Genomic DNA, 26046 nt, shown 5'->3' with positions numbered 1-26046 from the left:
ATATTATAAGCTTTACAACTTTAAGCTTCATAATTCATATAATACATTGGAATATATATGAAATATAATTATAGACTATATAGTAAAATTTCATTTTTCTCCACCGATATAAATTGTGATAAATTTCTAATTAGCACTGGCTATTTTTGCGTATTACTATAGAAACTTATTTCTTTTCTAATTCTAAACCATAAGTACAATAATTAAAATAACAATTAATTTTTATCATATGTATGTATCACGATGTGGACTAGCGTTTTACCTTTTGTTTAACGGAAGTTAATATTTTTATTTATTTACATAATCGTGAGAAACAAAAATTAGCTTTTTAAGTTATCGTATCTTTTTTAACGAATTTATATTAAAAATAAATTATATTGTGATGCAAATGTTATTTAAGAGAAATATTAAATTATTATTCGAATAATTAAATAGTGCCACGTTAAGGTATTTGACTTGCTACGATAAGTTAACTGAATATTGCTGAAAGATTGAAATTCTATAAGTAAATTAAATTCTAGATGAGATTTTAATGGGCACTTATTAAAGAGAAAGCTGCAAAACTGGCAAAACTGGTAAAACTTTACACTACTTATAGAAACGCCCGTTTCTATTTTTCGAGTGGTATATCTATATAGATTGAAATGCCTGGCCAAATATTTCGTTGTCTACTTAAATCTATTTGCATATTAGATTTGCATCTATTTACATAGTAAATTCTTTTATGGGTATTTTTCTGAACGTATAGACTCTTGAAATGCTATTGCACATGTTTGCATAACACGAGATTTATAAATATATATGTGTATTTCGAAAATTGTGCTAGTGCGTGCGCGTATTTATTTATCTTTTCAATGTTTAATGAAAAAAAAAACAATCTTTTTTTAAACATTTATTTATACTATTTAATCATTATACCTATTTATTATATGTTAATGTTACGTATTAATTAAATGATATGTTAATGCTTAGAAGAAGGTGTTGGGAAGAGACAATTTAAGTAAGCTAATTTCATAAACTTTACTGGTACTCTTTCCATTTTCATCTAATAAGATTCTTCGTTGTAAGAGCATTCCAGAAACCTTACTTAAGATCTACAAAAGGCTACGATCCACCGCATTCCACCAACAACGTAGAAATCAACAAAATTGCCTTAACGTTAAAGCAAGTTTTTTTTTTTTTTTTTATACAAAAATCGATATTATAAAAATATATAAAAGAATGAATGAAAAATAAAAACTAACCAATAGACAGTTTAATGAAATGAAAATTAAATTTTATAATCAATTTTTAAAATCATCTTAATGGCAAATTAATTTTTCATCTTTATTTTATTTTCTCTAATTTTTACTTTTGATTGTTAAAAGTTAAAACTCATAGTAGGTATGAGTTACTTTATTTTTTAAGATAATAACGATGATTCATTGGACATTGTAATGTTCGCCATTTGATTGTGCCGATTGTTTTCGCTAAATTCATAATGAAAAATTTATTTTAGCATGTTTATGAAATAAAGCAATTAGTGCAGATAAATTTAGTTATTAATAATACCAAGTTCTGTTAAAAGTTAAGTATACTTATTCAATAAATATAAATTTATAATATTATATTGAGTTTTGTATAATTCCCGTCCATTCTCTCTAGGATTCGATTCTCATTATTTCTTCTTTCATGAGAAAACTGTTTGTATATAATATAAGGCCCTCTTTTGTCCCACACACTTGGAATATTGCAATAATGCTCGTAAGAAGCATAATGGGCCCCCTCCTCCGCTTTAAAATATTTTGAGATACATTTCGGAGAATTATGATTAGGACGAATGTAGAGTTTTTTTCCATTTGAATAAATACATGAAATGAAGAAAAAAACATACGTCATATTACTAGCGCTATAATAAGATAATATTCTCCTTTTCAAAGACTAGGATGAAAAGTACAAAAATAAAAAGAGTCAAGGATTTCAAGGATTGTATTAAGGACAACTAAGATGATTAAACTGCGTCTCCTTGAATAAAAAAACAAAATAGAGTTGTGCTATCATATAAAAAGTAAATGCTCGTGGATTGTCAAATACTAACAACTACGACGATGAATAATCGTTGAAACCGCTCGCACGCACGCACGCACGCACGCACGCACGCACGCACGTACGTACGTACGTACACATTTGAACGAGTGCGCGGCACAGCTGACACGGCTGGCTCGTGATTCTTGCTGCGACGTCACGCTCACCGAGTTTACAGAGTGAGTGGAGGGGCGAGAGAGAGAGAGAGAGAGAGAGAGAGAGGGATAGAGAGGGAGTGAGAGAGAGAGATAGAGAGTGGGAGAGAGAGAGAGAGAGTGAGAGAGGGTTGGAGGAGGTGGTTTATCGGCGATGGTGGCGACGGTAACGACGATGATTCACGCTCAAGAATCCGCAGAACCCGCGCTCTCACTAATGGACCCGAGTACTCGACAACTACTCGGTCCGTACTCGTCATAGTACCCGTCAGCCGTCCCAATATCTTTTTGTAATCTTTCCCACCCTCGCGCCACACTCACACTCTTAGTACACCCACACGTGTGATCGTGAGCGAAGGGGGCGGGGAAGGCGGCGGTGGTGGCGGACAGAGCGGGGCTTATTATTAGATCGCGGGAGAGGGGCAGTGGCGTTCCTCTTGGGCTTGGGCTTCTAGTTGGGCATCTAGACGAGCGGTGCACTCTAGAGCGGAACCTCGGGGAAGCTGGGCCCCGTGAGACCGTCCGTTCTCTCGAGGTAGCTCGAGCACTCGAGTCGAGGCAAGCCGACACGCGCGTCGCGGATTCGCCGTCGTAACGGGTGCCGCGGGAGCAGTTGCCGTCGGCGCAGCGGCATCGGCGCCCCGAGGATGGAAGAAGAGACTGAAACGAGCGTGTCCCTCATGAACCGCGTTTACTACGCGGCGAGGGACGGCATGGCCATCACCCTCTACGCAATGCTCAACAATAAGGAACCGGAGTACAGCAGTCGGCTCATTAGCCAGGTGAGTTTGCGAGGAAGGGTGTTTGCGCTGGGATTTCGCAACCTTGCAACGGAGGGATTAAGCTCTCTCGGCGTGGGCCCTCCTCGTTTCCAAGTTTGGTCATTCGATAAGTGACGAGCGACGAGCGACGAGCGACGAGCGAAGAGCGACGAGCGAAGAGCGACGGACGACGGGCGATGTCTTTTTACTTGATATTGTCGGGCATTGAATTGACGAGGATGACAAGTGTCCAGGGCTCTCGGCTTACCCCTTACCTCTCCACTTTCACTCAACTGTCATCGAAAATCGCCACATTACGCGTCCCGTATCGGTGTTTTTTCTTTTGTTCGTCAAAAACTGTCGACGATTTTGCCACGTCGAGATCATGAGAGCAAATGATTGTTGATTGATTCGCGGTAATCGAAGCCAACAACTCTGTCTCTCTTCAACTGTGAGTTTACAATTATTTGTTAAGGAAAAGAACAAAGCTCCTTTGTACTTTGTTGCTTTGTAAGCGGTGCAAATGAGTTCAGTTGGTTAACTGTTATTTATAAATAATCTATTGATAGTTTAGCGGTTAGCCAAATATAGAAAAATAGATAAAATCGATTGCATTGACCAATAAGAATTGTTATAGGCAATTAAAGCTGCAGGGTTTTAAACGGTTCGTTAAAGTGTATTTGAAGAAATTTCATTGGCTTTCAAGTTTCGCCCTTTCGTTATTATTTATGAATCGAAATTTCTAATGTTACATAAAGTCAACGCTATAATTGGGTATTTGACATTTGGACAATATTCATTGTATTTCGCTGCTCATTATATTAGAATATTACGCACGTGTATAATTTCATTGCCAGTGCTTAAGATATAAAAGCCGTAATAATAATAATAATAATGATAATAATAATGATAATAATAATAATGATAATGATAATGATAATGATAATGATAATGATAATGATAATGATAATGATAATGATAATGATAATGATAATGATAATGATAATGATAATGATAATGATAATGATAATGATAATGATAATGATAATGATAATGATAATGATAATGATAATGATAATGATAATGATAATGATAATGATAATGATAATGATAATGATAATGATAATGATAATGATAATGATAATGATAATGATAATGATAATGATAATGATAATGATAATGATAATGATAATGATAATGATAATGATAATGATAATGATAATGATAATGATAATGATAATGATAATGATAATGATAATGATAATGATAATGATAATGATAATGATAATGATAATGATAATGATAATGATAATGATAATGATAATGATAATGATAATGATAATGATAATGATAATGATAATGATAATGATAATGATAATGATAATGATAATGATAATGATAATGATAATGATAATGATAATGATAATGATAATGATAATGATAATATGTAAAGGAAGGCGTATCACATTATACCGTGCCATATTCAAGCTAATTATAAATATAATTAAAATTGACTCATTTTTAATGAGGGCATATTCCAGTGTCCTTTACCTCTATGTAAAACAAAGCAAGGTTCAAGACACGTGTCGGCAATTTAAGAATTTCTAAGAATTTGGCTTTAAGCCATAATTATTTGCGTAGAGGTCCCCAAACAAAAAAGTTTCAAGACTTAATGTGCGACGACTCTCTTTTTCATCGTATTATTCATTACGTTTATTTATGTACGGGGCTAACCATACTTTTAGTGCAGGAAATTCAATTTCATATACGAAATACGAAAAACGAAAAAACAACATAATACGCATAAGTGTGCCTTTGTGTGTATGTGTTTTAAATATAATTAAATTATGATATCTTAAAGTTGACTTGTTTTCAAAGATATTAAATTTTTGTTACATTTAGAAAGTACTACAAGAAGATGGTCAGTGCTGTTCATCTTTTATAGTAGCTGCAAGATTTGGACATAACAAAGTCGTCAAAATGCTTTTGGATAAATTTAAATTAGACATAGAACAAGAAGGAAGGGTAAAATTTGATGGTTATATTATCGAAGGTGCCAGTGCTCTTTGGTGCGCCGCTGGTAAAACATTTTTTTTTTTTTTAAATCATTTGTCAGTTCATGCTTTTCATTTATATTACACGCTTAGAACTTATTATTGTTTATTATTCTTTGTAACAAAAAATATCCTCCGTAAAATTTTCAAACTAAGTACCACGAAACTATATTATTTCTTCGATCGATAGAGTAACGCTTAAAAAAAATTGTCATATATTTTAGTTACAATTTTAATGTTATAAATAGATATTAAAACTTGTAGGTGTCGGACACTTAAGTGTGGTAAAAACACTGGTGAAGGCAGGTGCAAATGTGAATCATCCCACCAAAACAAATTCAACACCTGTAAGAGCTGCTTGTTTCGATGGAAGACTGGATATTGTTAAATATTTAACAAATCATTCTGCGAATATTCATATTGCAAATAAGCACAATAATACTTGTCTAATGATCGCTGCTTACAAAGGTCATCTCGATATTGTAAGTTTCAACTTACATTGATATTGTAAATTCAACCAACTAATGAAAAATTATATTTATCTTGCAATTAAATAATTGTAATAATTCTTTAATTCTCGTTGTATGTACACGTATTTGTAAATGAATTTTTAGGTAAGCTTTCTGTTAGAAAATGGAGCAGATACTAACGAAAAGGCTCAATATGGCGAAACAGCTTTGCACTTTGCCGCTGAATGTGGACACTGTAATATAGTAAGAAAATTACTTGAATATGGTTCAAAAATGTCAAAAAATATCAAAAACATGTCGCCTTTAATTTCGGCCGCAGAAAGAGCAAGAGCCGATGTCGTAGAATGTCTCATTGAGCATGAAGACTTAATTAAGGAAGATGTAATCGAAGCATACGAGCTCCTCGGTGCTTCGTTCGCAAATGACAAGGATCATTACTGCATTGAAAAAGCATATACTTATTTACACAAAGCCATGACATTGAGGTAAACTGAAAATTTTCTTTCGCTGGACGATTATTATTTCAAAATTCATTAAAAATCAATTCAAACAAAATTTGTGTATATTTTGAAATTATTTATTATTTAATAGCACTTAAGCTTCATACAGTACATTGCGTATAATTATTACATACGGTAATAAAGAATCGTTGTGTTTCTCTGTAAGCGAACATTTCTACTGAAGTAGAAAAATATTTATGAATTACACTTTTTCAGATTTAGTGATCCAAATAACATAATATATAAAGTTCCGAATGAGCCAATCCCAGCGTATGAAAACTGGCGAGAAACAGAAAGTATCGAAAGGCTAGAGAGCATAAGAAATAATCAGAATGCGATTCATATGGAATCCCTCACAATACGGGAAAGAATATTAGGTTTGAAAATAATAATTGTTAACTTTGTTGTTTTAAAACGATTATATCGTATATTTTATATTTAAAAATTATTATTATTCAAACTATGCAGTGTTAGAGTAAACTAGAATTATTCAAGTTCGATTATTTGCCTTTTTGTAGATGTTCCTTTATTTTTATTATATGTACATAACAAAACAATATCTCAAATCAATTATTTTTATGCATTATTTTTATTAGCGCAGGTATTAAACTTGATAAAAATACTATATTAAAGCGAACATAATTTATAGATATTTATTTAACTTATTTGTTCATTTATCGATTTTAAATTTAAATAAATTATGAATTAACTTTTTACCATTAAATGTCATTTAAAAATATAAAACATACTAATTTTAGGAAGGCATAATTCAGAATTGCCACAGCCTGTAATTTATAGAGGAGCAGTATTCGCAGATAACGCAAGATTTGACAGGTGCACAGATTTATGGCTACACGCTTTACATTTACGGCAAATGAATAATATGTCAATTTCAAAGGATCTGCTACGATTTTCTCAAGTAAATATTACCATAATTAAAACTTGTAGGGATTAATCATTGGAGCACCTTTTGATCGATTACACTTAATAATATGGCAATAGAGAATGTCCTATTCTGTTTGTATTATCTCTTATTATAATTTATTACATTTGTACTTATATTTCTTAGGTATTCTCACAAATGATCCACGTTGGAGTAGAGCTGAAATTCCTACAAGTATTAAATGTTCTAGAGGCAAGCGTTATTGAATTAGAAAAAAATCAAAGTAAATTAATCGAATCTGATTTAAAAGAGGATGGCGATCAATCCATTTCCGTTAGTTTTCCATTATATATTGTTTATTAAAAAATATTTATATTATTATTATATATCTAATAAATATAACAACGTCAATTCGTATATTTATTATATTGTTTACAGGAAGAAGTCGAGTCCAATATTACAACGACGCTTTATATATTAACAATATTAACAAAATTAATGACATTGAATGAGAAAGGTTATGACGAAATAGACATTAAGAAAGCACATTATTTAGTTCACAAGTTGTGTGCTCTGAAAATGGCCTTGAAAGATGGTCAAACCCTATTACATTTAGCGGTAAATGCAGATACACCTGTTGATGATTTTCATACGAATGACGTTTGCAAGTAAGTTTAGGAAATTAGTATTTGAAACGATGAATGTTTAAATTGTAAGTGATTGTTACATTACCGATTCATTATTAGATTTCCATGCGCAACAACGGCTAAACTGCTAATACAATGTGGAGCAGATGTTAATGCAATGGACAACGAAAGAAACACGCCTTTGCATATTATTGTTCAATATGAAAAACCAATAAGTGATTTTATGACCTTACATTCGATAATTTTAGATCTTGTTGGGGCTGACGCTCACATGGATACTGTAAATAGTCAGGGAAAAACTCCGTTCGACGCAGCTACAACAGGTACAGCTTTTTTAAAATTTAATAATGAGAAGAAATTCTAAATAAACTTAATGTCTTAGTATTTATTATTTTTATTGTTTTAATTACCAAGAGTTACAGTTTTAACTTTACTTATCTTTGTTTTAGGTGTAGCAGAAATTATTCTTCGAACGCAAACTAAATTGTCTTTAAAATGTATGGCAGCGAAAGCTGTAAAGGCTTATAATCTTTTGTATTGTGGTAACGTTCCTCGTTGCTTGGAAAGTTTTATCGAGCTACATGGACCTGGATTAAATCAAGGGTGATATATTATTTTCCTTTGTTATTTGAAAAGGAAATTTTTGTAAATGTTCCTTATTAAGCAAATTGTACTGATCCCAAAGAATATTGTAGATAAATCTTTTGTAAATGAATAAATTAAAAATGTATTTATATTACTATGTTAATGTATAAAGTTATATAAGTTTTTTTAATCGTAAAAATTGTAAAAAGTGTTATAGAATAAAGATTTTATTACAATTTGAAAAGTGCGATAAATTGTATTTTATTTTTATTAACAATTAAAATCATGTACCACATAAAACTGTAGAAATTTTTTGTCACAATTAACATTCTGCATGCATGCCAGCGCTGCGTGTAAATGCATATACACAATATACGTATGCATGTATATACATACATAGAGGCACATTTAAAACAATAGGTACTTTGTTACATATTTACCACATCGATAAAGGAATGAAATACGTCCAACGCTATATAAAAATATTAAAAAAGAAAAGAGACATTTGTCTCGTTATAATGAAATTAAAAAGCAGAATTGAAATATATAAATTGTAAATATATATCGGAATATCGCAATCTTCTTCCCTCCAAATTGGTTACTCTACATTTGACATACAAGTATATTACATACAGAATATAATACAAAAATAAAATTATAAAGATAAAATTCGCAAACAAGTTGATCGTTTAAATCGCTAGCGTTTCTTTGTATTTGTAGACGATAGTAATTATTTAATATGATGTGCGTCTTGGCACGGGATGTCGGAGAACCAACGCGCTATCTGCCGAAATAATTGGAAGTGTATTATCACAGTGATGATTCACAAGATGACTAACACTGTCGAACACTCGATCCTTAGTTCTTACCTAAAATGTAGCATTTTCCAATTAATTGTTCGGACGAATGATTATCTTTAATTTACATAGATAGAAGGTAAACATTTCACGTCTACCTCAATATTGCTACTTACAATTCCTTCGGGATCAATAAGCAATAAATGTTTGGGAATTCCGTTATTCATTCCTGTAAGAACGTATTGCCCTGGTGAACCTTGGGATTCTCTAACTAAAAAGTCACCATCCTACGAAACGAATAGTTCAATTTTATTAATTATTAAAAAAAAAGAGATTTGAAAATATATTGATAATTTATTTATTTATCAGCTACTACTATGCGTACTCTTGTTAACATAGATTCTGCTTCAGAACGACTAACACTTCCATGATACCAAACTTCTTGCTTTAATTGTTGTTTTTGCGTTTGTGGACTTAATTTATTCATTTCTGATATGGCTGTACTAAATGGCTCTATAAAAGTTATTTTAAACATTTTATTAATCAATATATCTATCTATACATACATATATATAGATATATATATTTTTTTTTTTAAATAAATTAATTTACGCATGTCAAAAGCATCAAAGAAAGCCGCAGGCTCCCTTCGATTATCTCGATTTGCCGCAATCACGGTGTCATTAACATAATTATGTTCTGAATTGGCACTGGAAGCTATACTGCCATCGGAACTTAGATCTATCAAATTTCCAGTCTCTACAAAAAGTAAAAAAAAAATGAAATTAAACTTATTTTTAAACACAATTTTGAATATAAATTGTTTTCGATATTTTATGTTTTAGAAGCAGCAGTGTTAATGTAATGTTAATGAACTAATGCTTAGATCAAGCGAATTGTAAAAAAAAAAAGAAAAAGAAAAAAAAGGAACAATAAAGATTTAGTTTCAAAAACGAAAATCATCCATTCTAACTGCAAATATCATAGTGCTTATGGAACAATTACCCGGCCACTGTTGCGCCTGTTTTGCACTTTTTGGTACTGGATCAGGGAGTGGTGTACTTTGTATAGCGCTGGTAGTTATTCCACTGCTACTTGAATTAGAATGATGGTGCTTTAAATTTGGTAAAGTTGTTGAACAAACTGGTAAAGGTGGAACTGGAGGAGGACCGATATCCGGCGGCATCTTTCCCGGCAAATCATTATAATAATCTCGATCTGCTTCCCTTAAGCCATTCAACGTTGGACTAAAAATTAATTAATAGATAATCAATGGTTGCGCTAAATATAAACTCGGCAACTATTGTCGAAGAACAATAGACAGTAAGAATAAATTATTAAATAAATATAAAATGTGAAACTAAACTTAAAATAAAATAACTTACTGCAACGAAGATGGTTTTGTAAGGAATTCTTTAAATCGTAATTCAAATGCCTGGCCAATAGTCGAAATAACATCTTGTGCTAAACCACCCCCACATTCCAATACGTAACAAGCTCTCCAATCTTGCACATTTTTGGCAACGTAAGCCACAAAGTCAAGAATTTCCTTAAAATTTAAATTATTCTTACATTATTTGTTAATTATTTTATATTTAAGAAATTTTCCAGTAAAAGAATGAATTTAAATCAACTATTATTATAAGATTATCAAAGTTGTAACTTAAGGATGGCCATTTTATAATTTATATTTCAAATATAAATAGCGCGCAAGTCTTTTGTAATATTATTAAATAAGAAATCATTGTATGTACTAACTGTATCACCACCAGAGGCAAATGAGATACGGGGCATTTCATGTTTTGCTATGACTTGACCAGTTTCTAGGACAGTCAATGCAAGGCTACAGCTGCTAATTGTCAAATTAATATTTGATCCAGCGTGATCCATACATGGTTTATCTGCAATCGCTCTTAAAACTTTTCGATCAACCTAAAGCACGTAACAATTATATGATAATGTTCGTATTAATTAATCAAATCTGATATTGTTTTACCCTTCTTTTCTTATCAGCTGATTTTAATCCAGCAGCCTCGCAAACTCTATTGATGCATTCTCTAAGAGAAAGAAGAAAAAAAGAAAAAGAAAAAGAAGAATAATTTATTAAATCTTTAATACTTTTGAAAACCACTAGCTTTTAAATAATACTTTACTTTGCAACGCACGATCTTGTTTCAAAATCTAAACTTTTCATAGATGTATAAACTTCCAAGCAGCCAATATACTGAAAAATTATAAACGATTAATCTTTCAATCCACGATTCATATATTTATACATAAAAAATAAAAACTTACGCGAACGGCATACGTAATTCCTTCTTTACTAACAAGATGATCGGGATGCAACCAGCCCCTTGCTGGTTTGCTTATAAAACTTCCACCTCCGTTTGCCATTGTAATTTGTTCATTACAGCTGTTTTTAAAAAAAATTATTACAATGCTAGTTACCTTGTTATATAATTAAGACAACTTATCAAGATAATTATACGCCTAAGCATATATAATATAAAAGTGAATAAGAGCATGTATTGAATTTAGATCGATTTCAATATAAACGAGCATTTAACATAATTTTCCCTAAAATTATTCAAAATTTTAACAATTAATCCTGCATTAATCGTTACAGTTTATTTTACTTATAAATGTATTCGTATTCAAGTATTAGACAATTTTTGGATTTCTGACAACTAATAACTCATTGCTATCAATGTGTCAAGAATTTTCAACGATAAACGATAAATGATATATTTCTGTTAAAGCTTTATATATTATAAACAATATTTTAATTTTATTTACACAAGTATCCATAATTCTCTCTTTGCTGAAAGAAATTTTATCGCTAACATTCCAAAAGAGACTTTCATATGTCAGGCTAAGCATTTTTAACTATTAATTACTTAAAAACTATCGATAAGAATGAAGCACTTTTGCTTTAATAACACTCATGCACATACATTTGCTTAATTATTATTAATGCATATATATATATATATATATATATATATATATATATATATTGTTGACTGCACATAAGTTCTATGATATTGCAATTACCTGTGCAAATTGTGAAATATTAGCTTCTCCGTTTGCATAAAGTTCCTTAACAGCATAGGCGTGCGTCATGCTTCTCCAGCAATTTAATTGGAATGCCGTATCAATTATGTCTCTTTCATCTCGTACTTTACCAAGCACTTCTTCGCACACATTAAATTCACGTCGTTTAACTCGCGCGCACTTTATTTATTTATTTCCTCTACCTCCGTGCAAACGCTCACTCCTGATCGCTAAAATATGCTGGAAACATTGTGCGGAAACGACATTGTTGCGACTCGACTGTAAAGTACCTTGAGTTAATCAAGTCGAGCCGAGCCCACGAGACTACCACCAGTGCCGCAAGCTAGAAATTACAAATTACACGGCTGCTTATATTTCCTAAGCATCGTTTATCGTTAAACTGTAGTGGTGGTGATTGCTACCACTGATAGTGTCCAAGAACTACGGACATAACCTAGCAAAATGGATATTTCCTTTTTCTTGGAGAAATGATGATTGGTTGTAGGCTTCGCACATTCTGCAAAATGATAAATCCGCCTATAATCGAGATTTTACATGTTCTATATTCGATAATGGATTATTAAATGAACGAAAACTTGATAAGTTAACGATGCATTATAATTTTATACTTAATGTCTAATCGTGTTTAATAAGACTTCACGTTAATTTAATGTTTATGACCAGTAAGGTTCAAAGCTTTACTTTAATTATAACATTAATGAGACATTCGTATTAGACTTTTCGTGCATCATGACATAATTATTATACGTGAAGCAATAAAATAAAATATATCACGTTTCTATACTATTAATAATAGAATAAAATAAGTAAAATAAGTAAAAAAAAAAAAAACAAACAAACAAACAAACAAACAAATTGAAGAAAGTAACCATTATTAACGAGGGCGTTTGTGAAAGTAAATTTCCTTTGCACACTTAATTGAATATTACACATGCATTTGTGCGTATGTGATGTATGAGTTTACAATTTATGAATCCTTCAAACATTTTTGAACTTTAGCCAACGTGCAGCCAAAAGTAATGCAAGCGGTAGGTTTGAATAAAATTTAAATAAAATTTGTATAATGAAATCGAAATAAAAGCAGATCTATGTATTCGTGTATTTTTTCGAAAACGTACCATCGATGATAAAATGATTAAATCCTTCAACAATAATTAATAATTTCTTTCAAGAAGATAATGAAACAATTTAAATGAGAAAAGATACTTTATTTACAGAAATTTTTTGCTATACATTGGTATAATAAATGATAAATTGATGTTTCTATGGAAATTACAGAAGAATAAGTAGAAGATTATAATGATGATGAAGATGAAGAAAAGATTAATTAAATGTCAAAGTTTACGAAAATAATTTTTACATTAATGGCAGATTACAAATTACATTTGTAATTTATATTTCAAATAATCAATAATCACAAGTTCTCTGGGTAGGAACGATTTTTTCTTCTTTAAAAATTTTTTTTTCTTTTTTTGTTAATGTTTAATATTTCAATAAATCGAATGTTTTATGTCGTTTTACTTTTCAAAACCCAATATCTTATTATTATATAAAATGTTGATAATATATTTTATAAAAACCGTAACATTTCATAGAATTCCATAACTACGAACTATTTAATAAATCATGAATTTTAATAAAATTTAATAAACCTCCTGGAAAAGATATTAGGAATTGAGAATGGCCTTTGCATACATAAATCGTAATACTTACTTCATAACATTAGCCGGAATTAAGAATTTTTTTGTTATCAAAAAGAGGTTGGATTTTAATTTTAAAGAAGTTATATTTTGATATCTTACATATGGATTAATAAAAACATAGAGTAAATTATTTATGATGATTTTTGAATTGATTTTTTAAATAAATAATGAGAAATAGCAAGTAATTGATAAATTAAAAAATGTTCTACGTAAAAAATGTTATTTCTAGTAATAAAATATGATAGACTTTGTACTGAAACAAACTGACTGACTTTATGTTAAAATGGATTGGGATAGACTTTATATCGAAAGAAAATATTTTATGTTGTTGAATATTCATGTTATTAAAATATTAAATGATAAATAGTGAGTGGAGATTAGCGAAGATCCAATAAATTGAAGATTACGTGATTATTCATTGTACGAATATTATGTCAATTTGACACGAAGAGCAGTAAATTTTGTGACCATATTATACTTTTTAATTCAAAAGGCAATTTAAAAAATTTTGTTGTCTCTTTAACATTAATTTTAATGATTGAATTGTTGAAGTAAAACGCGACTTTGGTAAATTCAATATTATTTATATTGATGTATATTTTTGACATAATTAATAATGCGAATATAATATTTAAATATATATTATAGTTGAATGTAATGATCTATGTGTTATTAATTTTAATAAAAAGAATTAAGTCAATACTTCTGTAATAAAATTTAATATTTTTACACATGATTTAATGAATCTAAAAATAATAAAAATCTTAAAAGTTATTTCATCAAATTTTCTATTCTCAATAAATTATAAAATATAAACCACATATATATATATATATATATATATATATATATATATGCATATATACATTATGCGATTATAATGTAACAAAATAACAATTATAAATTTTTTTAATAAATTTTTATAAAATCTATATTGGTATTTCATTTAAAAAAAAATTTTATTTTAATAAGAATTCAAAAATATTCCAATATCTTTAAGAAAAATAATTAATGGGTAAATTTATTCGTATTTTAATCTCATAGAGTTGAATATGTTCAATTTTTTTTTATAAATAAAACTCATTTTTATTTCTTGACCTTTTGTTCACATTAACTTTGATTTTTCAATATATCAGATGAATATATAAAAAGTATATCTTATAATACATATTTTACCTTAGTTTGAAATCAAAATTTTAAACCAACACTTATATTTGTCACAGTAATTATTATGTAGTATAACTTATGTTATTATTATAATCCCCGTATTTAGCGATATTCCGATGAAAACGGTCGCGTAAGAAAAATAAATTATCAGCATATTAATATCTTGCGAGCAATATCTATTCAAAGAACATAAATTATAACATAAAACATATATAAATTTTTATAAAGAGAAAAATGTGTGAAATGATGCGATATGTTTTATTATACTTTGAAGCGTTTTATATTAACAAATTTTTTAGTCATTAATTTGTAAAGGAAAAAAAAAAGAGCTGTAGCTCGTTAAATACGATTAAAATAATTAATTAAAAAATAGAAGATGAAGCGATTGGAAATCATACACAAATTGTATGGTTTTACCAATTTATTAAAATACAAATTTAAGAATAATTTTGAAAAAAAAAAATTACTTCATAAATATAATACAACAATTAATTAAATAAGAGCAATAAAGAAACAAAAATGTTTTTAACGAAACTATATTAAATAATATTATGTATTTTTCCTTGAATCGCGTGTAATTGCAATTAATTGCCCTGCGTATTATTTGTTTAATTAGAAAGTTGGTAATCATTAATTGCGTCAACTTTAATTTCATTGCGATTGCATGGAATCTGGAGTCATTATTTGTAAATTATTAGAGACTATCGATGCCTGCTTGGCTGTTTAAAATGAAAAAAAAAAATTTCTTTATTATAATTTAAAGGACAATTTTTAAAATTGACATGGTTTTTTCATTGTCTATTCAAATTAGTTGTTCAAAGATTATTTTCTCAGGATGAATAAAAATGAAATTAAAAGGGTCTACATAACAATATTTGGTAATGTTTGAGTAAAAAAAGAAAAAATACACGCATATATATATATATATATATATTTATTGCATAATAATTATGCGTAATTATAAGAGTTAAATTGATATTTTGTTCGTGTTTACTATTAACCGTAATATTTAAAACAATAATTCATCATCGAATAATTCGTGTTGGGAGATATTAAAATCTTAAAATATGAAAGCAAACAATAAGTTTTGATAAAGTTCAGAGTTGTAATGTAACGGCAATGGTCCTCGATCAATTGCAAAAGTTGTTTAATTTGTAAAGATATTTACAAAATCCAAAAACTTTATGATTTAAGATAACGGGATTAATTTATCACTTATAATTCTTAAGTGAAAGATTAGATAAGGTTTTTAAGTTTTTCTAGTCTCTCTGTATGTATATTAGAATATCCGTGAACATAATTGTAATTGAAAACAAGTGGAAAATACGTTAAAAGCGTTTTAAGTATATTCTACGTAATTACCCGTTTGAAAAGTTTCAATGTTTTAAAATGACTTACAATATAATGGTGAAGTTAATAAATATCGAATCGAGATGTTGTCTCGCTTAATGTACATCGAACGTAACGAAACTTGGATTAAATTAGCTAATGAAATAATGATAACGATGCATTAAATATATTGAGCAAAATACAAGTTGGGCGTTCCTTTTTCTCACCAGAGTCTGAAAAATAATTGTTACAAATGCCGATAAACATAAAGGAGAATTATATTACAAGCAGAGAGAAAAATAAAATAAAATAAAATAAAATAAAATGAGAGAGAGAGAGAGAGAGAGAGAGAGAGAGAGAGAGTGTGTGTGAAAGGGGGGTGGGGTAGCGATCGGTCCGAGTAAAATATAATTATGGATTTACAGTGATATAGAGTGCCGTGGGTCTCGTTATTTTGTAAATAAAAGACAGCGAGCGAGTAAAGAAATACAAATACGCGGCCGATAGTTAATAATAAGTAGAGTCTAATGCAATTGCGTAGAGATGAGTAAGTAAGTAAGTAGTAATAGGGATGGAGCGAAGGGTCGGCTGGCACACGTCGTCGTTGATTCCAAGTGACTCGGCTCGAACGAAAAGTTTCGAAAAAGAAGGAGCGTTTGCTCGTGCATAAAGCGAATTTCGCACGGAGTTTGCGATACTAGATCGAGCGAGCGACGGGAAGCGTGAAGCGGTTAGCGGTACGGGTGGGGGCGAGGCGGGATGTTGAAGGGAGGGGAGGAGAGGGGAGGAAACGGTAGATGGTAAATGATAGATGGTCGATGGTCGATGGTCGATGGTAGATAGTGGATGGTGGATGGTGAATGGTGAATGGTGAATGGTGAATGGTGAATGGTGAATGGTGAATGGTGAATGGTGAATGGTGAATGATGGATGGTGAATGATGGATGGTAGATGGTGTATGGAGAATGGTGGATGGTCGATGGTTGATGGGTGGTGGTGGGAGGTGGGAGCCGGGATATAGGGTGGCAAGGGAACGTTTGCCGCGAGACTGTGGGAATTTGACGAAATTCTAAAGAAAGGTCCGCCGGGTAATATACTGGGACGAGAGTACGCGAGGCCACTATATTACGCGACAAGGACCGCGATCGAGTAAAAAACGCGAATGTGCGTGAGAGTATCATGAAATGCAGGTAGAGCGCAGCGCGGTGCACGGTGCACGCAGTCGTGGTGTTGTTGGTCGTGTCGACGCTGCAGCTACCGTCGCGTCCTTTGACACGATTTTATAACTGTACACCGGGAGCGAGGATAAACATCCTCGCAGAGCGGCTTGGGTCTGTTACGCGACGGACAAGGAACGAGCGAAACAGGCAGCAGCAGCAGCAGCAGCAGCAGCAGCAGCAGCAGCAGCAGCAGCAGCAGCAGCAGCAGCAGCAGCAGCAGCAGCAGCAGCAGCAGCAGCAGCAGCAGCAGCAGCAGCAGCAGCAGCAGCAGCAGCAGCAGCAGCAGCAGCAGCAGCAGCAGCAGCAGCAGCAGCAGCAGCAGCAGCAGCAGCAGCAGCAGCAGCAGCAGCAGCAGCAGCAGCAGCAGCAGCAGCAGCAGCAGCAGCAGCAGCAGCAGCAGCAGCAGCAGCAGCAGCAGCAGCAGCAGCAGCAGGAGGACCGCCAAGTTGGAAGAGTTACAGCTGAGGGCATTGAAAACGAGGCGAGAGTGAGACAGATACAGAGACAGAGACGGAGATAAGTAGAGAAGTAGGGAGCGAGATAGCGAGTGCTGGTGTTGCGTGCACTCGTCCCGGACACGATGCCAAGCGCCAACAGCGCGGAACCTGGTGAAGTAGCCGCCGCTGTCGTCGCCGTCGCTATCACCACTATCGTCGCAGCCGTAGCTGGAGCCACAGCAGGAGCCACAGACGGAGCCATAGCGCGAAGAGGAAGAAGTAGCCAGTGCCTCGGCGCTCGCATTTAGCGAGTACGACGGCGAGACCGAGAGACGCGCCTCGTGTGTCCGAGAGCTTCCGTTCCGGCGGCGACAGTCTACCCTTCTTGAGTTCGCGGCAGCCCGCGCTTCTCGCCGCCCTAGACCTCCAGCTCGCTGTCCGTCGACAAGGGCAGCGCACTAGACGCTCGTACTTGACGCGCCTGTGCGCCTACTTCTTCGCGTGCTCGAGGCCCGCGTCCAGGTCCGAGTACGAGCCCGAGCTCGAGTACGAGCTTGAGCCCGAGTCCGAGTCCAAGTCCGAGCCTGCGGCACTGGCCGCGTGCGCGCGCGCGTTCGACCGCAGCCACAGCACTCGGCAGCGATCGGCCCGCGTCCCCGCGCCCAAGAAGAGTGCCAAGCCACGCAGCTCCTCGGCGGCCGTCTCTCCTTATGCTCGTCCTCAGGTAAATATGCGACGCCGGACAAGTTTCTGCGTACGGCCACGAGCGATACCCGGAGCCGCGGGCCACGTATGGGGCCCCGTGTTTGTGCGCGCCCCTCTACCTATGCGTGCGTCTGTCCGTCTGTCCGTCTGTCTGTCCGTTTATTCGTTCATTCGTTCGTTCGTTCGTTCGTTCGTTCGTTCGTCAAAACCAGCCTCTCACATAGTTATTTATTTATTTATTGTGTTTTGCTTTACGTTCGTTCGTTCGTTCGTTCGTTCGTTCGTTCGTTCGTCCGTCCGTCCGTTCGTTCGTTCGTGCGTGCGTGCGTGCGTGCGTGCGTGCGTGCGTGCGTGCGTGCAAACGAACATTCGTGTTTACACGTAGGCCAACTTTCTCGGGACTGGGCGCGAGAGGACATAACCTCGACGCCGAGTATTCGATCCCCGTCCAGTTTGTATCCTTTAGGGGGACGAGGAGTGACGGGACAGTTGGTGGCGGGAGGGGCTAGGGGACGAGGATAAGGTAAACTGCTCCTTAACTTCCCCTGATTACGTTGCGGTAGCTTCTCTTGTCGCTCGTGATTGTAATGGATTCGCCCCAATTCACGATGGGTATATGCCCTATACTTTATGTATTCTCTCGCACTTTCTTAACCATTCTCCTAGGACCTTAGAATGAAAATTGAGTTCGTGTTTATCGCTGAGCACCACGATTATGTCTAAACATTGTCAAAGAAAATGATGAAAATCATTATTATATATGTACAAAATGGCATTTACAGTTTTCTCATTTGCTTCATCTCAAGTGTAATAATTAACCCATTATTGATCATTAGTGGCTTGTGCATTTGCAACATCTGTGAGCTTGACAAGTTACACGTTTGCTTGCTCGTAACAACCATTCGATTAATTTATTCGTTACACCTATGTGCTCTTTAAAGAAACCTATTCAGTGTTACTGATATTGAAAGTAATTCAACAATTTCAACAGTATTGTTCATTCATAATGGACATAATTGGTATAATTTTTTCTAACTTTTGAGGAACGAAATGAATAAACGAGATGATTTGGTTAGAATTGAAAATGACTTCAACGTTATTTAATTTCCATATGTCCCAAACTGTATAATTAAACAACGGTGTATCTATAAAAACTTTAAGTCATTTTGGTACTTTTACCCAGAATCTATTGTAATCTTTAAATTACTTTTTAACATTTAATAATCCATTGATTTGATTTCCTATTGGTAGAAAAAAAATTGCACTGAATAATTTTATTACCGTGGCAGCAAAATATTCTTATTGAAATTAAGTTTTTTATTTTGCAGAATTTGGAAAGTATTTTAGAGATCTATTGAGATAATTTAATATTTGTGAAAATTGCAATTGTACATCAGACAATATGTCGGAAATAGTATACCCACAAGGGTGTAGACCTGTCACGGATGATCTTGGACCGGATGAGCTCATAAGAAGACTCAAGGTATTTATTTGATCTCGAATGACATTCAAATAAATGTTTGTATCAACGACAATCATATTTTGAACAATATACGCATAAGTTAATAATTATATACTTTATTTATATTGTAAATAACTTTGTGTACTATAAAAACTTTGTTTACTATAAAATTATATTTTTGGTTATTCAATGAAAAAATATAATTGTACTAATTACATTGATTTATGGACACAATAAATGCACTATTATTCATCTGAAAATTAATACATTTAATGTAATACATATATACAAATATATGTGGGACTTTGGTTATCGGTGATATTGATTATGGCTAATTTTGAATAATCTGACAAAATAATTATTAACGATAAATATTATTGCAACAGACACTTGCTCATACACTGCAAGCGATGGGTCAAGATGAGGGAATATATCAACAATATATTCCCTTAGCATTGCATTTAGCTGAAGATTATTTCCTACAGCATACAAGCAAGGATGTACAGCTATTAATTGCTTGTTGCATTGCTGATGTACTGAGAGTTTATGCTCCAGAAGCTCCATATAAAGATGCTGACCAGGTAACTAGTGCAAACTATCTATTTAATATTATGTACATCCTTTATCTCGTCGTTCATAGAGATTCGACATATTTTTAAATATTGCAGACGAATTTTATACTTCTCAGATTTATATTTAAATATTATATAGGTCATAACGGCTTAGTTTAATTATTAAATTGAAGGAATCTATCGAGATCTTGAAAATTAATTCTTCATCGTTAGATAAAAATTTGTTCGATACAAGCTTGTTAACTTTTAATAATTAATCTCGTTATAACGTAAGGATTGGTTTTGTGAAAAAGAAAGTCAATGTATTTGTAATTGAACCTATATAAATGTATAATTGTCAATTCAATTTGCACACTTTATTGTAAATTGTACAATTGTATTTAATTGAATTTAATTATTGTATCATGCAATGTACTCTACATGTTAATATTTGTTGCAGGTCAAGACTATATTCTTTTTTTTAATTAAACAGTTGGCTGGCTTAAGAGATCCTAAAGATCCAGCCTTTAAAAGATACTTTTATCTCCTTGAAAACTTGGCTTATGTTAAGTCTTTCAATATGTGTTTTGAGTTGGAAGATTGTCAAGAAATATTTTGTGGTCTGTTTTCGCTAATGTTTAAAATTGTTAAGTACGTATGGCGGTTTGATGAAAAAAAATTTCCAATGACATATAAAATTCGTTTAAATAATTCAATTGTTTTGTTTTAGTGACGAGCACTCGGGTAAAGTTAAAAGCTTTATGCTCGACGTTTTATGTCCACTTATTACTGAATCCGATATCGTCAGCAATGAATTACTAGACATAATACTTATTAATATTGTTGAACCAAATAAAAATCATAGAAAGAATGCGTATGCTCTCGCTAAAGAACTTATAATAAAATGCAGCGACACTTTAGAGACTTATATTCAAGCCGTAAGAACACAAATATATCATAAATATTAAAATAGAAAAAATCGATGATTTTTAGTATTATTTACTAGCGATCGATAGTTCACTTTAATCATTGTTTCGTGTATTTTTAATATTCTAGTTCTTCAATCACGTACTCATTCTGGGCAAAGAGGAAAAGAACTTGCAAATCTGCAACAAGGTATACGATTTAATTTATGAACTGAACCACATATGCCCCAGTGTTTTGCTGTCCGTCCTACCCCAACTTGAATGTAAACTAAAGTCGTCGAATGAACAAGAACGCCTTGGCGCAGTCGCCCTCCTTGCTCGAATGTTTTCTGAAAAAGGATCGCAATTGGCTGTCCAGCATCCGCAACTGTGGCGCGCGTTTCTTGGACGTTTCAACGATATAAGCGTGTCGATACGCATTAAGTGTGTACAATACTCAATGCACTTCCTGCTAAATCATCCAGAGTTACGGAAAGATATCACCGACACACTTAAAATGCGACAGCACGACGCCGACGAGAACGTAAGGTATGTCGTTAATTTTCTTTTCTCCTTTCGTTTATACATTACCGTGTGAAAATAGCCAACATAAAAATAAGCAATTTTTATAATCCTTACAAAGTTTTACCGTCGAAAATAAAATTTTAATTTTAAGGTACGAGGTAGTGATGGCCATTGGTACAACAGCGCGCAAGGACTTCGAGGTCGTGTCAGACAGCGAAGATCTGCTAGAGTTTGTGAAGGAAAGAACTTTGGACAAAAAGTTTAAAATTAGAAAGGAAGCGATGTCTGGTCTTGCAATGATTTATAAGAAACATTTAAATGACGCAGATGTGCCACAAGCCACAAAAAAAGCGGTTACGTGGATCAAGGATAAAATCCTGCATGGATATTATATGGCGGGGATGGAAGATAGACTATTGGTGGAGAGATTGTTAAATACATGCCTAGTGCCTTATCAATCACCGGCAGAAGACAGGATGAAGAAGTTGTATCACTTATTGGGTACGATAGATGATCACGCATCCAAAGCTTTCGTTGAGCTTCAAAAGCATCAGTTAGCGTAAGTTTTTTTTAATAATTATAATACGAGGAACGTTCAATTACTTAAGCAAAATAAAAAGTAAACGCTATAGTGTCAGTTTATAATTTTATAGTAATTAATTTTATTTCATTGCGAAGTAGCATTAAAAGAATTTTAAAAATTTATTATTAAAATCTTATTCTAATTCTGTTGATTGAAAATATTTTTTTTCTCGCGTGGGAAATTAAAAAGTTTCTTCTTTACTGTTTGATTTAACAGTTTGATAATAAACAGTGATCAAAGTCACTTCATTTTTAGATATTCGAAGACCATTAGATATATTATATATATATTATACATAAGATTTGTCCCACTAACAGAATTATTCCATTATACATTACTACATTTATCTGCACAATATAATTGAATTAAAAACAAATAAAATAAAATAAAATAAAATACAATTCGTTGTCAAGCATTTTTAATTAAACTAACAATATTAAATGTAATTACTGCATAAAAAATTACAGCTTGATCGTAACTCTTCATTCTTTTTTATTCTTTTTTTATAATTTTACGTAATTTTTTATTTAGTGTAAGAAGATCAGTAGCCGAATGGATTGACATAATCAAAAGAACGGAATCGGGAAATAGTGCTGAATTATCTCAAAAGATTTTGCAAATTTCTCGTTTCCTACCTGACCCTATGAAGGTGCAAGAATTTCTTCAAAAGTTCAGTGCACATCTAAAGAAAGATCCAGCTCTCATGCAGGGCATGGAGACAATATTGCAACCAAAAGTGTCATGTAAAGATTGCGCAGAAGCAATTAGTGCAGTCCTGAAAAAGTTGGGCCAACCGGTCATGACCAATCTTTATTATAACACTATAAAGATGTTACTAGAGAGAGTTAGTTCAGTAATGATCGACGAAGAAGCGATACGAGTAAGATATTATATTACTGAATTTTTTATTTAGCCTTCCTTGTAAATTCACAGTTTAGTGCTGACTTATTCATTATAAAGTCATTTATTTGCGAATACTAAATTTTATTTTTTTTTAACATAATCCAATAGTTACGTTCCAATATTTTGAGACTTTCTAATTAATACTAATTAATTTTTTTGTTCCTAAAGTATTGTTGAAACTTCAAAGTTCATGAAGAATAGTTAATTTTCAATTTAAAATTAGCATTAATTAATATTCGCAAATAAGCAAAAATTACTTAATAATTATTTAAGGTTTAAGAAATACTCTTGTTTATTTGCTTGAGTTTTCGTATTTGTGATATTATATTTATGCACATTGTCCATAGGTATTAATAGGATACGTATGCGACTGTTTAAAAGGTGGTAATGTAATAGAAGAAGTTGGTTTAAATCCAAATAATGCAGGTGAAAAAGGACTCAGGTTACTTTTGGTATGTGATTTAATTTTCGTGATTCCTTTGATGAAACTTAATATACGTTAACCACTTAATATTTTATTCGTCTAGATGTTATCATTTGTGTTCGCGCCTCATTTTTTGCACGATGATATTTTAATGCAACTTGTACATCTCTTGGAATTGGATGATGAAATGGTTGCCCCGCTTGTACTTTCAATATTTACATTTTTGGGGAAGTATCGACCACTCTGTGATGTGGCGCCTGACATAATGGATCAATTAATGCCAATTTGTAAAGCTTTTGCTGGATCTGGTACACCTAAACAAGCTAAACAGGCCGTCAGATGCTTATACGTCAATATGACTAATAGTCATGACACCATTTTTCCAGAAATTATTGAAAAAATAAAAAATTCCCTTACACCCGCATCCGAATACTATCGTACGGCTATCGTTGCGCTTGGACATATTGCGTACAATCTACCTGAAAAATATCATCTCCAGATTAAAAATATGGTTTCGAGAAAGGTGAGAATCTGCTCAATTTAACTTATACGGAAAATAATTTAAAATACTTGTAAATGCATTTTGCGTAATTTTTGTTTAAAATTACAAATCTACTCTATGTGATTCAATATTAAATTAAGAAAGGACAATAACAATGTTATAACATTTATCAGAAATATTTGCAGTTTGTATGATATTTTATTATTTTATTGTTTTCAGATTGTTAAAGAGTTATTAGTTAAAGAAAGTAGTGAGCAACAGCAAGAAAATGACGCTGAATGGTGTAGAGAGGATGAGCTACCCGAGGAAACACGTTGCAGGTTAGAAGGATTGAAGTGTATGGCCCGGTGGCTTTTAGGTCTGAAAAACGATGTTCTCTCGGCTCAAAAAACATTCAGAATGTTAAATGCATTCATAGTAAATAAAGGCGATCTACTACAGCAAGGACGTCTTAGTAAAGCAGAAATGAGTTGGCTCCGACTTCAAGCTGGATGTTCTATGTTAAAAATTTGTGAACAAAAAGGAGTTGGTGATCAATACACGGCAGAGCAATTTTACAACTTATCTCAGCTTATGGTGGTAAGTTATACAATACCAATTTTTATATTAAATAATTTACTTACATATATAAACTGATAGATTGTACTTTAATAATATTTCATCTCGTTAGATGTTTTTATAGGTAATTTTAAATTAGTTTTATTCTGTGAAAATGTAATCGTTACTATTACGATAATTAATGTTATTTGAAATTGTTTAACAATTAAATCTCACATATGAGTAAAGCGTTGTTATATGTTAAATGTGTGATTAATTCAGCTTTTTAATGCTTATACTTTCAAATTTTCAACATTTCAAAATTTCCTACAAATTAAATTAAAATAAAATTTAAAAACTGCATAACATCAGTATTTATTCAAATAAATGTTGAAATAAGCTAGAAATAAATATTAGTTTGAAGTAAAAATTAATAAATAAATAATTTGTGTAAAAATAAAATTATTTATTATTAACGCTAATGCTTATGTTAGATTAATTATTTCAATGTATTATTAAATGTTTTTTAGGATGACGTTATACAAGTGAGAGAATCGTTTAGTAATAAATTACACAAAGGACTGGGTAGAGGAATACCAAACAAATGCTTACCTTTAGATTTTATGGGTTATTATGCTCTTGCAGGAAAAGAACAAAATAAAAAATTAAAACAACTGATGAAAACTTATATGCAAACAGATATTAACAAAAGAAGGGATTATGTTAAAACATTATCATTGGGCACAGTCGAACGAGCTGTCGGTAAGATTACATGCTTGTATAATTGTATTTTTCGTAAAATAAAATAAATTCTCGAGTATTCATTATATTTATTATTAGGTAAACTTCCTCATATTTTACCAGATTATATGTTAGTTTTTGCTGTTCCTATACTTGCTCACGATCCAGAGTTCTTTAGCCATACGTTAATAACTCACTTAAAAATCATACAGCAATGTTTGTGGTTTATTTTAGAGCCACTTATAACCAAAAATGAATATTATTGTTTTGGATTTTATAAAAATCTAATAGAGAGAATGAAGAATCACAAGGATGCATTGAGGCCAGATGATGAAGCTACGAATTATGTAAGCATATAATG

At 32.4% G+C, this 26046-nt stretch overlaps 3 protein-coding genes across 4 annotated transcripts in view; 2 read left to right on the top strand and 1 right to left on the bottom strand.

The window, feature by feature from the left end:
- The first annotated feature begins 2578 nt into the window (after window positions 1-2578).
- Window positions 2579-8282, top strand: LOC105368993 (protein fem-1 homolog B). Its single transcript, XM_011508212.1, has 10 exons — window positions 2579-3001; window positions 4883-5060; window positions 5299-5516; window positions 5649-5989; window positions 6221-6381; window positions 6763-6923; window positions 7074-7220; window positions 7326-7555; window positions 7634-7857; window positions 7984-8282. Exons 1-10 carry the CDS (start codon window positions 2867-2869, stop codon window positions 8139-8141), a joined length of 1953 nt encoding a protein of 650 aa, XP_011506514.1. The 5' UTR covers window positions 2579-2866; the 3' UTR covers window positions 8142-8282.
- An 84-nt stretch (window positions 8283-8366) lies between these two features.
- Shc (SHC-adaptor protein) lies at window positions 8367-12602 on the bottom strand. The gene is made up of 11 exons (XM_011508211.1): window positions 11971-12602; window positions 11212-11329; window positions 11070-11140; window positions 10913-10973; window positions 10675-10848; window positions 10302-10465; window positions 9922-10163; window positions 9529-9675; window positions 9302-9429; window positions 9093-9203; window positions 8367-8988 (listed from the first exon to the last, which is right to left on the bottom strand). The coding sequence occupies exons 1-11, from the start codon at window positions 12024-12026 to the stop codon at window positions 8854-8856; spliced, it is 1407 nt and encodes a 468-aa protein (XP_011506513.1). The 5' UTR covers window positions 12027-12602; the 3' UTR covers window positions 8367-8853.
- Window positions 12603-17806: 5204 nt separating this feature from the next.
- pds5 (cohesin associated factor B pds5) overlaps window positions 17807-26046 on the top strand; it is an 11733-nt gene continuing 3493 nt past the window's right edge. For both annotated transcript variants that reach the window (XM_011508209.1, XM_011508210.1), the window contains exons 1-13: window positions 17807-18571; window positions 19881-20035; window positions 20401-20595; window positions 21026-21216; window positions 21296-21503; window positions 21622-22019; window positions 22147-22554; window positions 23110-23458; window positions 23829-23933; window positions 24009-24428; window positions 24627-24986; window positions 25475-25706; window positions 25785-26032. In XM_011508209.1, the coding sequence (XP_011506511.1) occupies window positions 19955-20035; window positions 20401-20595; window positions 21026-21216; window positions 21296-21503; window positions 21622-22019; window positions 22147-22554; window positions 23110-23458; window positions 23829-23933; window positions 24009-24428; window positions 24627-24986; window positions 25475-25706; window positions 25785-26032 (3195 nt within the window). In that variant the 5' untranslated portion in view covers window positions 17807-18571; window positions 19881-19954. The remainder of the gene's footprint in view (window positions 18572-19880; window positions 20036-20400; window positions 20596-21025; window positions 21217-21295; window positions 21504-21621; window positions 22020-22146; window positions 22555-23109; window positions 23459-23828; window positions 23934-24008; window positions 24429-24626; window positions 24987-25474; window positions 25707-25784; window positions 26033-26046) is intronic.

This window comes from Ceratosolen solmsi, unplaced genomic scaffold (assembly GCF_000503995.2).
Source record: "Ceratosolen solmsi marchali unplaced genomic scaffold, CerSol_1.0 scaffold1, whole genome shotgun sequence".
Taxonomy (NCBI): Eukaryota; Metazoa; Arthropoda; class Insecta; order Hymenoptera; family Agaonidae; genus Ceratosolen; species Ceratosolen solmsi.
The sequence above is the reverse complement of the archived record's forward strand: the minus strand, read 5'-3'. Positions and strand labels throughout refer to the sequence as shown.

Coding starts and splice junctions, on each gene's coding strand:
- LOC105368993 (XM_011508212.1), top strand. CDS start 2,867: ATGGAAGAAGAGACTGAAACGAGCGTGTCCCTCATGAACCGCGTTTAC. Junction 3,002..4,882: donor GCAGTCGGCTCATTAGCCAG/GTGAGTTTGCGA, acceptor TGTTACATTTAG/AAAGTACTACAAGAAGATGG. Junction 6,382..6,762: donor AATACGGGAAAGAATATTAG/GTTTGAAAATAA, acceptor TACTAATTTTAG/GAAGGCATAATTCAGAATTG.
- Shc (XM_011508211.1), bottom strand. CDS start 12,026: ATGCTGTTAAGGAACTTTATGCAAACGGAGAAGCTAATATTTCACAAT. Junction 11,330..11,970: donor ATATTTCACAATTTGCACAG/GTAATTGCAATA, acceptor TTTTAAAAACAG/CTGTAATGAACAAATTACAA. Junction 10,849..10,912: donor CAGCTGATAAGAAAAGAAGG/GTAAAACAATAT, acceptor TACGTGCTTTAG/GTTGATCGAAAAGTTTTAAG.